This window comes from Centruroides vittatus, unplaced genomic scaffold, assembly GCF_030686945.1.
Source record: "Centruroides vittatus isolate TY-2023 unplaced genomic scaffold, ASM3068694v2 contig_1788, whole genome shotgun sequence".
NCBI lineage: Eukaryota > Metazoa > Arthropoda > Arachnida > Scorpiones > Buthidae > Centruroides > Centruroides vittatus.
The window spans coordinates 221,562-237,523 of record NW_027121095.1 but is presented as its reverse complement, the minus strand read 5'-3'; the positions used below and the strand labels follow the sequence as shown (position 1 = coordinate 237,523).

The window sequence follows — 15,962 nt, the reverse complement described above, 5'->3', positions numbered from 1 at the left end:
GTATTCCTGATGTAAATTTTTATTGAGACATAAACATGCATGGATAATCAAGAGTATGCTGTAGTTAATCCAATATAAATAATTGTGCAAAACAGTTATTTGTATAAAATATTTGCTATTATATATGAGTATACATGGAGTCCATGTATACTACATAAATGCATTCAATATACAAATTTAAAAATACTATTTTCTTTTGTAAATTACAACAGCGTCATATTAGTTGCACTGTAAATTGGGATTTGTTAATATCTTTACAGTTAAAATTTTCAATTTTAACTGTAAAGATTGATTTATGATATGATGACTACTGTCTATTGTCATTTGAATGTAACTCATGAAACTAGATTAGCAATACTCATGAAAGAAAACAATACATACATACAAGAAAGACATCAGCCATAAATGAAGTGTTTAGCCGGCAGAAAAGAGGGAAAGGGAAAGGGAGGGAAGGAGGAGGGAAAGGATACAGACAGTACAGAAAGGTAAGATACCTCTAAATGGCATACATATGGCTACAGTATCCTCCATGTTTGATGTTGGCATGCAGTTTTTATGCTGCAAGGCCGTAGTCCCCCAAAGGGTCTAAAAGAAAACCTGAGTGTAACGAACACCAATAATTGAGTGCTGCCTCGAATAGCTAAGTGTAGAAGTTAGTGTGAAGTGGCTGTTAGTAGGAAAACTTATATCTACTCAATATGAATAAAACTGAACACGACTGCAAATCTTAATACTACTTAACAGATAGACAGACAGTGCGAAAAGGAAATGAACACAATGACAAACTAGACAAGACAAACGAGCAAGACCCTTTTTTTTATTTATTTTTTATTTTATTTTATTTTTAAACATTAACTTACTTATTAACTAAACTAACCCACTATAACCTAGAACGAACCTAACCAGAGGACTAAAGATAACAAACCCTAATCTAATTTAACCTAACCTATCATATCCTAATTGGAAACCAAGCTAAGAGTCCCTAATCTAACTTACAATTAGGACTAACTGAATTTAGACTGAAAAAGAAAGACAAAAGAATTAAAATACAAAGTTAAAAGGCAGCTAAATGCTGACAGTTGAAACAAAGCAAGGAAAGGCTAATTGCCATCCGTGCCCCTGGAGTGAGTACTCTCAAGAGCCCCACTAAGGGATATAAATGTGACTAGATGATGGAACATTGTACATGTGTGAATGAGTTGGTGTGGATTGCAAGGCCAGTTGTACCCTTCAAGAATAGCAGCTCTCATTAAACTATCGCTAATGTGATTGTACCTATTGCAGCGAAAAACTAAATGAAGTGGTGTTTGGTCCTCCTGAATACCACAATCGCATTGTGGATTGTCCCCAAGGTTAAATCTATGCAAGTATTGCTTAAAGTTGCCATGTCCTGTAAGTAGCTGAGTGAGAGTGTAACTAGGGTAAAAGTGGCAAAGATTTGCAGTACTGTCAACCTTGGGGATGAAAGTGTAGGTGAGCCTACCAGTAGTGTCATGGTCCCAGCTGTCTTGCCAGAGAATGAAAATTTGCTTCTTGATGTGATTGTTGATGTACGACATAGGAATGTAACTGAAAATACTAGTGACTGAAGACTTTGCAGCTTGTTTGGCAAGACAGTCAGCGGTCTCGTTGCCAAAAACCCCACATGACCCGGGACCCATTGGAAATCTATTCTAATGTTGTTGTCTAAGTGTCTGAGAATGGACGAGTTTTAAGCGGTTTTCAGACTTCACAATCCTGTGTAAAGCTACCCTGCTGTCAGAATAAATGCAATAGTGTAAGTAGTGTCTTTTGTCCTTCCTATGCCTAATGTGAATTAAGCTCATATAAATAGCTAAAGTTTCTGCCTGTGCTATTGAGCAGTGTGACCATGAACCTAGATGGAAGCATGCGTTGTGAAGCTCGCGGCTTATGTCGGAGTAAACTACAAAAGCAGCACCCACATTGTCACCCATTTTGGAACCGTCGGTGTAAATCCTAAACATGGGATGATCACCTGGATCTTCGAAGTAAACGTCAGGGGTAGGCTGAAGGGAGGGGTGGTAATCGTAAGTCGGGAGGGTATTTTTGTCGATGCTGAATTTTTTGATATCATCAATCAAGGCCAAACTGGGGGGAATCTTACCTACTCTAATCATATTGTCGACATCTGAGTCGCTATAATCTCGCCAGGGTAAAGTGACCAGATTTTCCTGCCAAATAATGCATTTAATTTCTAAGTCGACAGGGGTCAATCCTGACATTATCAAAAGGGTACTAGTGGGTGTGGTCCTATAAGCCTTACAAATGCAAAGAGCTGCAATCCTTTTAACAGATAACAGTTTTTTGCAGTTATGGACTTTGGCGGCCACGTTGCCCCATATCTGTACAGCATAGATCTGTGGCTGAATTGCACCCCTGTAAATAAGCTTAGTAGCATTAGGGTCAAGGCCCCATGTGTTCCTAGCAATGCTAATGAGGGCGTTGGCCATCTTTTTAGCTTTGTCTGTAATGTATTTGATGTGGGGTGTGAAGTTAAGTCGCCCGTCAAGAATAATGCCTAAATATTTAATTTCCATTGTTTGCTTTATTTTGTGAGCACCTGTTTGAAGGATAAGCTTCCTGACAAGTGGCACGTTCCTACCAACTATCATGCTTTCGCATTTATTTGTGTTAAAGGGTTGCCTATATTTAATATTTCACTGGTGAATGTTATTGAGAATGTCGTTGCATATGTTCTGTAATCATTCACTGTTCCTATGTGAAGCTAGGATAATTGTGTCGTCTGCATAGCCCTGTATGCGGTTGCCAGGAGGCAGGGTGTCGAATAGAGTTATAGGCTATGTTCCAGAGACCAGGACTTGATCTGGATCCCTGAGGACAGCCTCGAGTTATGGGTATGGCTACGTTATTTTGTGTTGTATAAACACCTGCACCCCTGTTGCTAAGACTGGATTGAAGAAGTTTATAAAGATTTTGAGGGCAGTGATGAGCATGTAATATGTGCAGGATAGAAAACAGTAAAAGATTTTTCTAGAAATGAATAGTTAGAATTGCTTTAAAAAATTCTTCTAAAGAAAATGCAACCTTTTTAAAAATTGTTGTTCATCAGAAAACTTTTAGTGACATTTATCCATAATTTAATTTGGACTTATTTGTATAAAAAATTTATTTATATTCCAGAAAACTAAAATCTAATATGATATCAGTTTTACAGAGCATGTGTAAAAGAATATAGTCAATGTAATCGTAAGCTAAAGCTTAAAATAAATTCAAAAGATGCAATTTTCTTTTTACAGTAAAATCCACTTAGTATCATCATGGATATTATTATCAGTCATTTAATGTTATTAAAATTTATAATATCAGAGTTAATAAAACCAAAGGTTTTTATAAGTATTAATAATAAGGATTTTTAGTCTATTTACTCTGCTTAATGGTATTGGTTGATCAGGAGAGATGAATCACAAAATAATCATTTTGGGTTCTGCTCTCTATCAATTGTAACAATAAGAGAATTCTATTGTACATTTTATATATATGAAATAATATTTTTTTGTATATTTAGATGATCTATATTTTGTAGATTCACAATACAAACATGTTATCATACTAAACTATTTTTTGAATTTTCAATATTTAAATGTCAGTTAAACTACAGTATATATTAAAAATAATAAGAATAATGGTAATTATTGTAAAAATTTTAGTAACTTCAGAATGTTTAAAGTAACTAAAAATATATCTATGAAATTAATTAATTCGTAATGTTAAAATATATAATTGACTTGAACAATATTTCTGTTTATTTTAACATCAAGAATTTTTAGTTACTTTTAAACATTATTTGTTTTTCAATTTAACCAAAACTCAAATGTGAAGGTAGTGCTGGTGTGAAAGATTCGACTTTCACTATTATACATATTTACATATTTTTGATTTTTTTTATTCAGCTATTATAGCTAGATTATACTATATTGACTTCTCAGGAGAAAAACTTAGTGAATACAATTTTGATATTAAAACTTTTCATATAATGAGACCTGTTGATTTTTAGAATGGTTTAAAGTTATTAATATATTTAGCTTTCATATGTATCACATCTTCTGTGTCATATTTGTAGTATATCCAGTTTACAGTGAGTCACATCCTGTCCTGTCACACTTTTTCTTTTTTCTTTGCAGATTTTTAAAAATGATGTTGACATTTGAAATTATTTTAGATTTCATTCTTATTTTGGAGTGTTGTTTGTATTTACTATTTTTTATTTTAGGTATTTATTCTTATCATAATAGATATTATGAAGAGTCATGTAGTAACAATATTAGATTTTTTAAAAATTTAAATCTAAAGTTTTGATATTTAATAAATTAGTCAATAACATTGTATGAAATGTTATTGGATAATTTAACATAATTAGAGTTTTGCTAAGTTTTAAAATGTTTGAGAAAGTTGTCTATTTAGAAAATGATGATACAATAACTTAAAATTAAGGATATAACTTTATGTTTAAATCCACTTAATCAATTGCTTCTTTTTATTAGATAGTTGTCTTTAAAATATCTTTTTTTGTCATGTTAAAAGTAAAAATCAAAATAGATTTTTAATTATTACATCTTAATAAAAATTCAAAATACAATGCATTGCTCTTCCATATCATCTACAAATAGATGAATGCTTATTTATAAATTTATTTTCAGTGCCAATAAATAAATTAATCACTGTTTGCTTCCTTAATATTATCAAAATATTTGTCATAATCATTGAAAAAAGATGTATGAATTATAATTTTTGATTGCTTGGGATTAATTGGATACAAGTAAATGGCAAAGCCATTCTTGTGATGAGACTATTGAATTGAACTGATGCTACTTCAGAAAACCAAAATTTCAGATCAAACAGATAGCCATGGCCATTTTGGATTATAAATTACAAATGTAAAAGATTTATACAGTAGCACTTTTAAGCCTCTTTTTATACCTTAGTGAATTTAATTACAATATATATAAGAACAATAATTTTTAAAAAAATGTTTATTATTGTGGTTTGTCTCAAATTGAACTTTAAATGATAAGAGGTAACAAAATCAAATCCTTTTTTTAATACATGTTATTGTTTTAAACTTTCTTTTATGAATTGTAATATAAGAAAAGTAATGTATTCATTTATAGATTTGTCTCAGATAATATAGAACTTCTCTTAAGGTTTGGATAATTGGGGCTTTACTGTATTTGATTATAATGGTTAAAGCATTTAATATTGTTTACTCAATTTATAATTTATATTTTAGCTTCAGATTGATTTAAAATAGTTTGAAATTAAGACAACAAACAACTAAGAAACATTTACAGTATATTAAATATATTATCATTAATACCAGTTTTATTTAAATTTTACACTTGAAATTTGAAGTTTTTTTTTTTCTTTCAAATATTATAGCTGAAATAGTTTAGCTATTCGATCAAAAATATTTACACATTTTTGTTTATTTGTTTTCCTGAATTAAACTTGTTGGATAAATATTTATAGTTATAGTTTGACTTGATTCAAAGTGACTTATAATTTGACTTGATTCAAATATTCAAAGTGTCTTTAAGTTCAATTTTAAATTGTTCAGAAAATTAGTGGTTTTTTTAATTATTTTTTTATTTATGCTTGCTTTAAAATTAAATTGAAGTTTAGATTTGAATTTAAGCATTTTTTAATCTTAAAGACAAAAATAATTTTTATTAAATACTTATTCACACTAATAAAATTTCGTGAATTGGCTTTCAAACTTCGATAACTAAATTATTAAACACAAGAATTTAATAAACATATAATTAAAAAAATATATAAAATATGTATTTCTTAAATCCACAACCTTTATAAATAGAAAATTCTATTTACAGCAACAGCTTAGGACTTTATTATTTGATTTTATTTTTAATTTATAAGTTTTCTGATTGGACTTATTAGAAAATTTTGTTTTGTGGCTTTGATAAATTATTTAATTGTAAAATTAGAATTTTTTATAAAAAAAAAACAAGATCTTTGAAATATAAAATAAAGTTCTGCATAACTTATATTTTTAAATTTGAAGATAATTTTTCTATATCCAGGTTAACCGAAATCAAAGATAAATTCTCCACATAGAAAAAATAAAAGTAAAGTTTTTAATAGTTTTTAAAAAACTGTATTTAATTTAATTTATTTTGAGAAAATAATTTTATTCACTTGTGAAATGTACAAGTGATGATAATGTGATACATGTATTTATTTTAATTAATTATTAATCAAGGGCATATTTTTGAATGGAAAAAAATAAAATGCATATATAAATATTTTATTAAGAATAGGTTTCCCCCTTCCTTCGTAAGAGCCTGATTCTTATTTTTTCCCCTCTTCTTTTTTAAATAAAACACAATTAATGATGTACCATATTTATAAGTTTTAAAATTATTAAAGATGATAATCTGTTTTGCATGTGATTTTTAATATAAAACTATTTAAAGTACTTTTCTTAATAATGAAATGAATTAAGTAATGTGTAAATGAATAATTGTGACATTCTTATTTTTTAAGTGATAAGAAGTATAATAACTGATAGGACAATTGATAACGCATGAATATCCTAGAATAATTTTTCTTAAAAATTTTCATTTAAATGTAGCATGTATACTTTATTGGATAAATTAATTTGCATTATTAATTTCTACAAACACCAAGGCCATTTTGTGAATTTATCATTTATCTCTAACATAAATATTAGCAAGAAAAACAAGCTTGAATTATCATAAAATATCAGGTGTACTTCTGAATTAAAAATGATGCCTGTTTATTGTGAAAGATGATATCAGCAAATACTATCCGGGTTATCTGGAGTTTATATTCAAACTATAAAAATAGTCCAATAATAATAATAATTTTTAATGAGGATTATTATTTATATCGAATTACTTTTATTTCTAATTGTAATAAATGATTTAAAACAGTAAAAATGTGTTTAAAATGCCATATTTTCATATTGCATTTTACATTTATTAAGTAATTGCTATGATAACATTTAACATATGATTCCTTTCTTTGAAGTTATGTTGGAAGACTGTAAACTAAGCAAACATCTGTAACTTAATTGACCAAAATGATACGAGGTATTATCGTTAAAATGACTACATAAAGTTGTTAAGAAGGTCACCAAGAGTTTGAAAAATAATTTATAAAGAGTGTGGATATAAATAAGCTTCCTGTTTTCACACTGAGAAACTCTCCTAAGGGATGATGCTATCTGGTTTCTATCTTTTGCATTTTGTTTGTTTTCCATTAAAAGGAGAAAATAGATTCTTTTTGGATGACCTTCTTGTTTAAAGGTTTACTCCTGCATTTATTCTATTATTAGTTTACAATTTCAAAGAAAAATATGCATGCCTCTGCATCTGTATTATTTTAATTTCTATTTCATCACTGAGTGATTGATAGAATGGTTAGTTTACTAACTTCATTCTTTTATTAAAAAGAAAAAATTTTGAAACTGAAATCTGTGTTTGTTTTTCTTCTGTAATCTAATTTTCTGAAAGCATCAGAATTTGTAAACATCAAATGGTATATATTTACAAATTTGTTATCTTTTTTTTTGTCAGTTTGACAATGTTGAAGGGATTCAGAATGATAATTGTGGAAATGTTAAAAACCTATTTTAAGATACATGTATGATATTCTGTAGTAAATATTTAAAATTTTGTAAAATAGCAATACAAAATTTTTATTCAAAAATTTCATATTTTTTTTTGCTGAGATTCAAAACACTTGGCAGCTGCTTATGAATTCTGAATAATTTGTTGCAGTTTTGCAGATTTATTCCAATTTATTACTTTATCCATATTTTAATTAATATTTTTTCTGTAAATATTTGATTAGTGTTTTATAAATACAGTAAATTATATTCTTATATCAACAATTTCAGGTGAAAGCAATTCCTGGTTTAGGTACCACAATTGATGTTATTCTTGTTAATGGACGATTGAGAGAAGGTGATATTATTGTTGTTGCTGGTCAAGAAGGTCCAGTTGTGACACAAATCAGATCATTGCTTATGCCTGAACCTTTGAAAGAGTTAAGAGTGAAGGTAAATATATTGACTTATATATTTGTTTTTTTTTATGTATAATATTTATTTGAGTATATCATTCATGAGAACTATATTTTTTAAACTGTAATGAAAAGTTAGAGTAATTGTTATATTTAGCTATCTACTTTTTAAAATTTTTTATCAATTTTTTTTTTATCAGTTAAAGTTTTTCCTTTCAATTATAACATTTTTCCTGCATTATAACAGAGTTAGTATAAACATGTAATTTACCCAATATGTATTATATAGATTGTTGGGAAGTTAATTCATAGAATAAGCATTTTCATTTATTTGCATTAATTGCTTTCACATTCTCCTAAAGGCTACTCATTACCAAATGAAATATTTATGGAAAAGCTAATGTAATCATTGATGTAAAGAAGTAGTGAATATTGTAAGTGCAAGTGCATTTTAATCTGTGATGCAACCTTCCAAGCAAATCATTTAATATTTGCTTGGTAAGTTTCAATTAGGGGTAGCATATTATAATTTTGAGTTTTATTATAATGCTTTTATTAATGAAATTGTTTTATTAATAAAATTCTTTGCAATAAATAAATAGATGATGATAAACATTTTTCTAATTAAAAACGAAAAAGTTATGAAAATTTAAAACCCCTTAGTTATAACGTAACTGTTATATTTAGCCTGTATTGCATTTTAAATCTGGCTCTCAAAATGATAAATAATGTTGTTAAAATATTTTAATAATCTAAAATTATCAGTTATTTAAATTTTTCAGACGTAGATGTCTGAAACATTGAATAGATGGAATCGATTATTTTGTACGTATGTCAGTGTACAAAACATTATATCTGCATGATTAACAAATATTATTTTATTTTAGAATCCATATAATGATTTTAGAGAAGTAGAAGGAGCACAAGGAGTGAAAATCGCAGGAAAAGATCTTGAGAAAGCTATTGCAGGTCTTCAGTTACTTGTAGCCTATCATCCAGATGAAGTAGAACTTTTAAAGGTTACCTATTTATATTTTTACAATTTCAATTTGAAATAAGCATACAATAAGATATATGTTAGAAGAATAAAGATTAAAGTAATTTTCATGTTGATAAATGACAATATGTCATTGGAATAACTCTTTTTATTAAGATATATAGTTAAATTAGTGTATTAATTATGAACCATTTACAGCCGAATGTAAATATTTGTGTTTCAAGAAATGAATAAGATCCAGATTTTAAAAATTGTTATCAATATTTATTTTGTTTCATTTGCATTAGTTTTCTTCTTTATTTTTGCTACATTCATTTCATCTGAACTTAAAATATTTATATTCCAACTATTTTTGATTGTCTATACTGCCTAATGGAATTGCTCAATCATACCAAATTAACCAAAATAATTTTTTCAGAAGAAACAATTGGCCGAACTTTTCCATATTTTTAATTTGTCTATTAATTAAATTTAAAATATACTTTTATTAGGATTTTTAACAAAATTGAAGAATAACTTTTTTAATATTATTTATGTAATATCAACTTTAAAAGTTTAAAAAAGATCATAACTGTTCAAAAGTTCATTTTGAGAAAAAAGTCATTAATAATATTTTAATTGGATTTGCAGAGTATTGATTATTGTGAAAAAGAATATTGGTTATAATATTGACAATAAATATTGTATATTTTGTTAAATACAATAAAATTTAGGAATAATTCTAATTAATATATTATATAATTAGTTTTATTTAATTATATTTTCTGGAATTGTTTTAGTAATTAAAAATTTTAAAATTAAATTCAAAAACATTGTGATGATACTCATTCCATTAATTTATTTTTGAAATCAAAAATTCTTTAAGACCAAAAAAAAAAAGTATGCATTTAAACCTGTTCTTTGAATATTTTCTGGACAAGACAATGCCTAATTGTCACGGGATGGCAGAGTAAATCATTTATCACAAAGATGGATCATGAGCATTAACACGGCAGTGACTAAATTATTTGATGATGGGCCACCCAAATTTCTGGCATCCCATTCTTTTTGTTAAGGAAAATAATTTTTTTCCTTGCAGTCTCTGTCTGTATATAGAGAGATGGTGAAAGGTGTGATTTGAAAATAATAATATATAATTATAAATTTATAGGATTTAGTTAAATTTTATTTCTAAAATCTTATATTCAGATAAATTTTAACTTACTTTTAATTGATTTTAAGTTAAAAAAAAAATTTTGACTTCCATAGTTGAGATCTTGACAGTTATCTTATCATTGCAATTGTTACCTCAAATACCTGTATTTGCCAGCAATCATTATGTAAAATAAATAACTTGTGGCTTTTATTTATTTTTAAAAGCAAGATAATTAAATTAACCTAGTTTTTCTGGCGTTGAATATAATATAGATAAAAGAAAGAAGTAAGATAAAAGCTTTTTATGTGAATTGCTGAAATATTTTTGTTTTTATGAAGTACAAAAATATTTTGATAATTTGAAACCACTGTTAATAATTAGAAATGTTTACTATTACCAAATAGTATTTAAATATGTAGTTGAAAAAGATAAAACTAGTTAAATTATAATCACAAAATTGTTAGGTACTTGAAAATCTCTTGGTTACATGAAACCTCTAAGAAGAAAATGTCCAAAACATTGCATTATAGATGCAAAATTCTATCATTCCTTCAAATTTTCATTTTAAATTGTTATATATAAAATTAATAAATATTTTCATTTATTCTTTTCCAGGAAGAAGTTGCTAATTCTCTTCGAGATGCAATTAATTCCATCAAATTAGCAGAAAGAGGAGTTTACGTCCAGGCATCCACTCTAGGTTCCTTAGAAGCATTATTGGAATTTTTAAGGACGTCAAAAATTCCGGTGAGTGGTTTTTGTGAGAAGGTTCACCATTTCTAAGATAGGAGAAATCAAATAATATACATATCACATCTCTAATTTAGTCGTATTTTTTAATATTTTACTGTCATTTTGAAATCGAATTTTATTTTATTAAATTTAAATATTAATTGTATCTGAATCTATTTTATTCAGTTTTAAAAAGTCGTTAAAAACTGTAAATTAAAATTCATTAATAACGAACCAGAATATGGGGAATTTTTTGTCATTGATATATTTTGAAACTGGGATTATCATACGAGCTGATTTTAGTCATGTAAGATTTGCAGGCAAACTCGTAACGGTTTGGTAGGTAACCGAATGCCGGATGTGGATACAGTATAAACACATAACTTTGGGAATGCTGTTAAAGGATACTATATTTAGGCAAATATCTCGAATCTAATAAATAAAAAAAAAGATGCCGCATTAAAAATGTTTATCCAGATTTAATTATTTTTAAGATTTGAACGAAACAACAAAGAAAATATTCTCAGAATAAGTTAAAGTTCTGAGAATGGTTTATTGACAGAATTTTAATGATATACTCTAGGATACCGTGTTACACATTTCATTGAGTCAGAATGTAGAGATTTAACTTGCATAACTTTCATTTTACATTTTAATCGCATTAACTCCATTCGTTTTCATGCTTACACGTGTTAATGAGATTAAACGATATCCGGTCTGGTCATTCACGTGTTTCTCTCTCTCCTTCCGCTGAAAGTTCGAATTTTAAATAGTATTTATGTACATTGATTTCATATTGTTGTTTTGGCAAAAAAAAAAAAAAAAATGTATAAATTTTTAATCGTTAATGAGGATTAGATGTAATTATCAGATTATTTCTTATAGAAAACCAATAATTTAAAATCGATGTTTTATTATTTTATAACAAAATATTAAGTTATGTTAATCAACTTAGGTTTAGAAAATATTTGCTCTTCTTCTCGTATGGTACATTGATTTCAGAGGCGCACCAGGGGGGGCCAAGAAGCGCTGGCACCCTCCAAAGGAAAAGGAACACTAGAAAATTTTCTAAATCTTTTCCTAATTAAAATTTACCTTTTATATTTATATTGTATCGTTTCTTCTATTTCTATACTACTAATGAATTAGCGGCCACGCAAGGTGGGAATATTATTGAATTCCGCATTAAAAATGTTTTTCCGTTCAACTGGGCTTCCCACAGATTAAATTCTGAGTGCGCTACTGATTGATTTATATAATGTTTTTATAATTGAAGATACAATATTTATAATATATAATAAATCCAACAGTTTATATTAATGGGCTCACATTATTTATATATTTGACTACTAAGGTGGATAAATCTAGTATAAATCATATTCTTACAAATAAAGAATGCGCTTTTCGTTTATTTATTTATTTTCCTGTGAAAAAATAGAAAGATCGGAAATTTTTTGCATCATATAATCGCCATTAGTTATCGAAAGATATCCGCTGTTACTATAGTTTTGAAATTCGGTCGATGGGTGTTGCCTCTCTTTGGACGTTTCATTAACGGGAAACGGTGATTAGTAGCAAATTTCCTGTTACTAGATCCAGAATATGCTATCCGATTCTTCGGATATCATTTCGTATATATTGATAACTTCCGGATATTCAACTTCCCGTATACGTTTCGGATATATATCTGGCAATAAACACGCTTCAATGCTTCCTGCTGACGTTGATATGGACCGATGCATCCCGTTTCTCAGATCAACAATATGTAGATACTTCGATTAACGAATTCCCAGATATAAAATGAAGCTTGTGAAATAAGTATTCTTCTCTGTAATCTATTCAAAGCGTCATTTCTCTAAATCATTTAGTTTTTCTCTTTTAAACAATATTTTTAAATTTCCTTCAAAGGAGCAACGGATGTAGACTTTCGGAGACCAAGAGACTCTTTAATCTTTTTCGCCTTGTCATTGGCACAAAAGCGCCTCTTTCCGGATGGCTGGCAGAATTCCGGAAGATTGTTTCCGGAAAGGGTGGGAAGCGTGAACGGTTTTGCAGCGGGGGAGGATCCATGCTTGACCGAATGGAAACGAAGGACGCATCTATTAACCGGCGGCTCTAACTTTGGACCCTTTTCTCCCCACCGTTTCGTCTCTCCCTTTTCCTTTCTGTCCGGTGACCGTCTGTCGGTCGCGCGCCGGAAGCGACGCGCCCTTTTTCTCCCCCTGACCTTACGGCCGTCACTTTACCATTTGGGATTAGGGATTTCCCCTTTCCCTCGTTCTCGACGAATATCGAAAGAAAGAGAAATGGAATTTTTGCGCGTTTCTAATGACATCCAACGTGCTGTGACTTGCGCGAAACCAACCGGTCGATTATTGTACTGTATTTAATGTATCCATATCTTAAGCTTTATTTCCACATTTATGTTGTTGACGTATTTTTGATTTTTTTGATTAGTATTCTGGTGTGAGAATCGGACCCGTAGTCAAGAAAGACGTTATGAAAGCTTCCATTATGTTAGAACACGAGACACAGTAAGTTAACAAGTTCTACGATTCGATATAGCCAAAATTAGTCGTTTTCAAGTATATAAACGCCGTATATTGAAATGCTACAGGTACGCAGTTATTCTAGCTTTCGACGTTAAGGTAGAGCGCGATGCCGAAGAGTTAGCTGAGAATCTGGGAGTGAGAATCTTCCAAGCCAACATCATCTATCATCTGTTCGACCGTTTCACTGCCTATCAAGACGAGCTACATCAGAAAAAGAGGGACGAGTATAAGCACATCGCCGTCTTCCCTTGCAAACTTCGAATTTTGCCCCAATACATCTTTAACAGCAGAGATCCGATAGTCATCGGAGTGTCCGTCGAAGCGGGCGTCGTCAGAGAAGGAACCCCTATCTGCGTACCCAGTCGAGAGGTAAACGACTCTTCCGAAATCCGAGATTCGCCCTTAAATCAAATTTATTATCACTTGTAAACTCCCGCGACATACGGGAAGTCGTACGTCTCGCGTGCTCTCCTACAATTTCCCGATTAGTGTCGCTACTAGACATTTCCAAACGCTCCCGCACTCCGTGTTCGAGTTATCTGATCTCAATTTTTTTCTTTCTTTTTCTTTTCTGTACCCGCTAGTTCCTGGATATAGGGACGGTGACCACTCTGGAGCTCAACCATAAATCGATAGACTCCGCTCGAAAAGGTCAGGAAATCTGCATCAAGATCGAGCCGCATTCGGGAGAGGCTCCCAAAATGTACGGGAGACATTTCGACGAGACCGACATTCTGGTCAGCAAGGTGAGTTTCTTTCAAATTCTAATTACCGCGGCGATCGTCGTCGTCTATTTACCCACTCCTGTGTGTATGTGTGTGCTCGTTTCAGATCACGCGTCAGTCCATAGACGCTTGTAAAAACTACTTTCGAGACGATCTGCAAAAGCCGGACTGGCAATTAATGGTCGAGTTGAAAAAGATGTTCCAGATATTGTGATGCACCGGGAGAGATGTAGAAAGACAACTCGAACATCGACGTAAAGTTTCGCGCGTAAATGTATGTACAAAAAAGTTTGTAATTATGTGTGTATACATACATAAGCAAGTCGACGCCATCGTTCGTTTACGCGACCCTTTTGTTTTATTTTTTCTCTGTTGGCATTTATCACGTTTTATGTTTTAAAACGAAGAAACGACCAAAAAAAAATTTAAAAAATGTAATAGCTACAAATAACTTAAACGACTGAGGGATGGGATTTATTAATGAATCAGATAAAAATTCTTTCCTGGTTTTCGGAAAAAAAGGAAAATAAAATATTGCATTGTACATAAAATCGGTGTTCTAAGAGGTTTTTTTTTGCAAACCCCGATGCCGTTTGAGGCCCCGAAAGAGCCCCCCCGAAGATGGGTTCTTCCGGCCTTAAAAAATAGGAACGTGGCGTAGAGCGGAATGTCAATAATTAGTGGATAAACATCTCGTTATTGCTCGTGGGTGTCGAGTTTTTTCCGCCTCCGAGGAGACCCGATCAATAGGCGTTATTATTATTTTTTTTTTATTTTAATGAACGACTGTTTGATTTTTTGCTGTTTAATTCGCGCCTAAACGGATTAACGCGTCGCTATAACATTACAAGACTTTAACAATTAATTTCGGATATGTTGTCTGTAATATTTTAAAGCTGCGCATCAAAATATCGAAAATGGTCGGCCTTTCTTTTCATTAAACAAAAACTCTTGACGTTGGGGCTTAAGAAGCCCCTGTGGTGTCGCGATTTTTTTGTGCGGTCTCTTTTTTTTTACGTCCGATTTTTAATATATAATACCGGGCGGGTGCGTAAGTACACATTTAGCTATCGTAAGTTTATAGGAAGGCAGAAAAAACGGCAAAGAAAAGAACGGCGGTAAAAGAAACGTGTGAGACGAAGCGTGCGTCCGAGCGGTAGACGTGAAAGGTTCGGGGGAGGACTTTGAAGTGGAGTGATCCCGTCAGACAGACACACGGTTTCTTTGTGGAGACGATCCTTTTCGGTGCGGAAGGAATAGCGCGAACGCGGCGAATTCTCTCGACGCAATAGCGGAGGAATGCGTTTTGAATGGCGTTAAAGTTTCGAGTCGGTTTTAATAAACGTTAGACATCCCTCGTGTTTTTTTCTTGCCGTTCTTCTTCGGTTCCCATCGATATTGCCACCAAATTCGGTGCCGGAGTCTTCCGCGCTCCGTGCCAATTTTGGTAGCCCGTGGCGAAACCGGAAACGGAAATAAAGGAAGCGTGGAATGTAAGGCGATTACTCCAAAAAATCTGTTCGATCGACGAGTTTCCTTAATAAAATTATACTAGGCCAGTTTTTGGCGTTTTTGTTTTCGACAATCTTAAAAAGTAATTTAAACTCGCGAGTTTAAATTTAGAAATTATACGTAAAAATAATTGATTCTGTTTTCGCTTAACACAAATATTTATCTGTCTTATTAATATTGACGAAGCTCGTATTTTAGCATTACAGCAACGGACTGATTATCTTGTTTATTCAAATGGTCGGAGATAAAAACGATGCCGAAGT

The 15,962-nt window shown here is 30.7% G+C and overlaps 1 protein-coding gene across 2 annotated transcripts in view; it reads left to right on the top strand.

Annotated features, from left to right (window-relative positions):
- The window catches only part of eIF5B (eukaryotic translation initiation factor 5B), a 120,380-nt gene extending 105,642 nt beyond the window's left edge, over positions 1–14,738 (top strand). For both annotated transcript variants that reach the window (XM_067263620.1, XM_067263621.1), the window contains exons 17-23: positions 7,922–8,083; positions 8,934–9,065; positions 10,794–10,925; positions 13,368–13,444; positions 13,528–13,831; positions 14,047–14,208; positions 14,294–14,738. In XM_067263620.1, the coding sequence (XP_067119721.1) occupies positions 7,922–8,083; positions 8,934–9,065; positions 10,794–10,925; positions 13,368–13,444; positions 13,528–13,831; positions 14,047–14,208; positions 14,294–14,401 (1,077 nt within the window). In that variant the 3' untranslated portion in view covers positions 14,402–14,738. The remainder of the gene's footprint in view (positions 1–7,921; positions 8,084–8,933; positions 9,066–10,793; positions 10,926–13,367; positions 13,445–13,527; positions 13,832–14,046; positions 14,209–14,293) is intronic.
- The last annotated feature ends 1,224 nt before the right edge of the window (positions 14,739–15,962 follow it).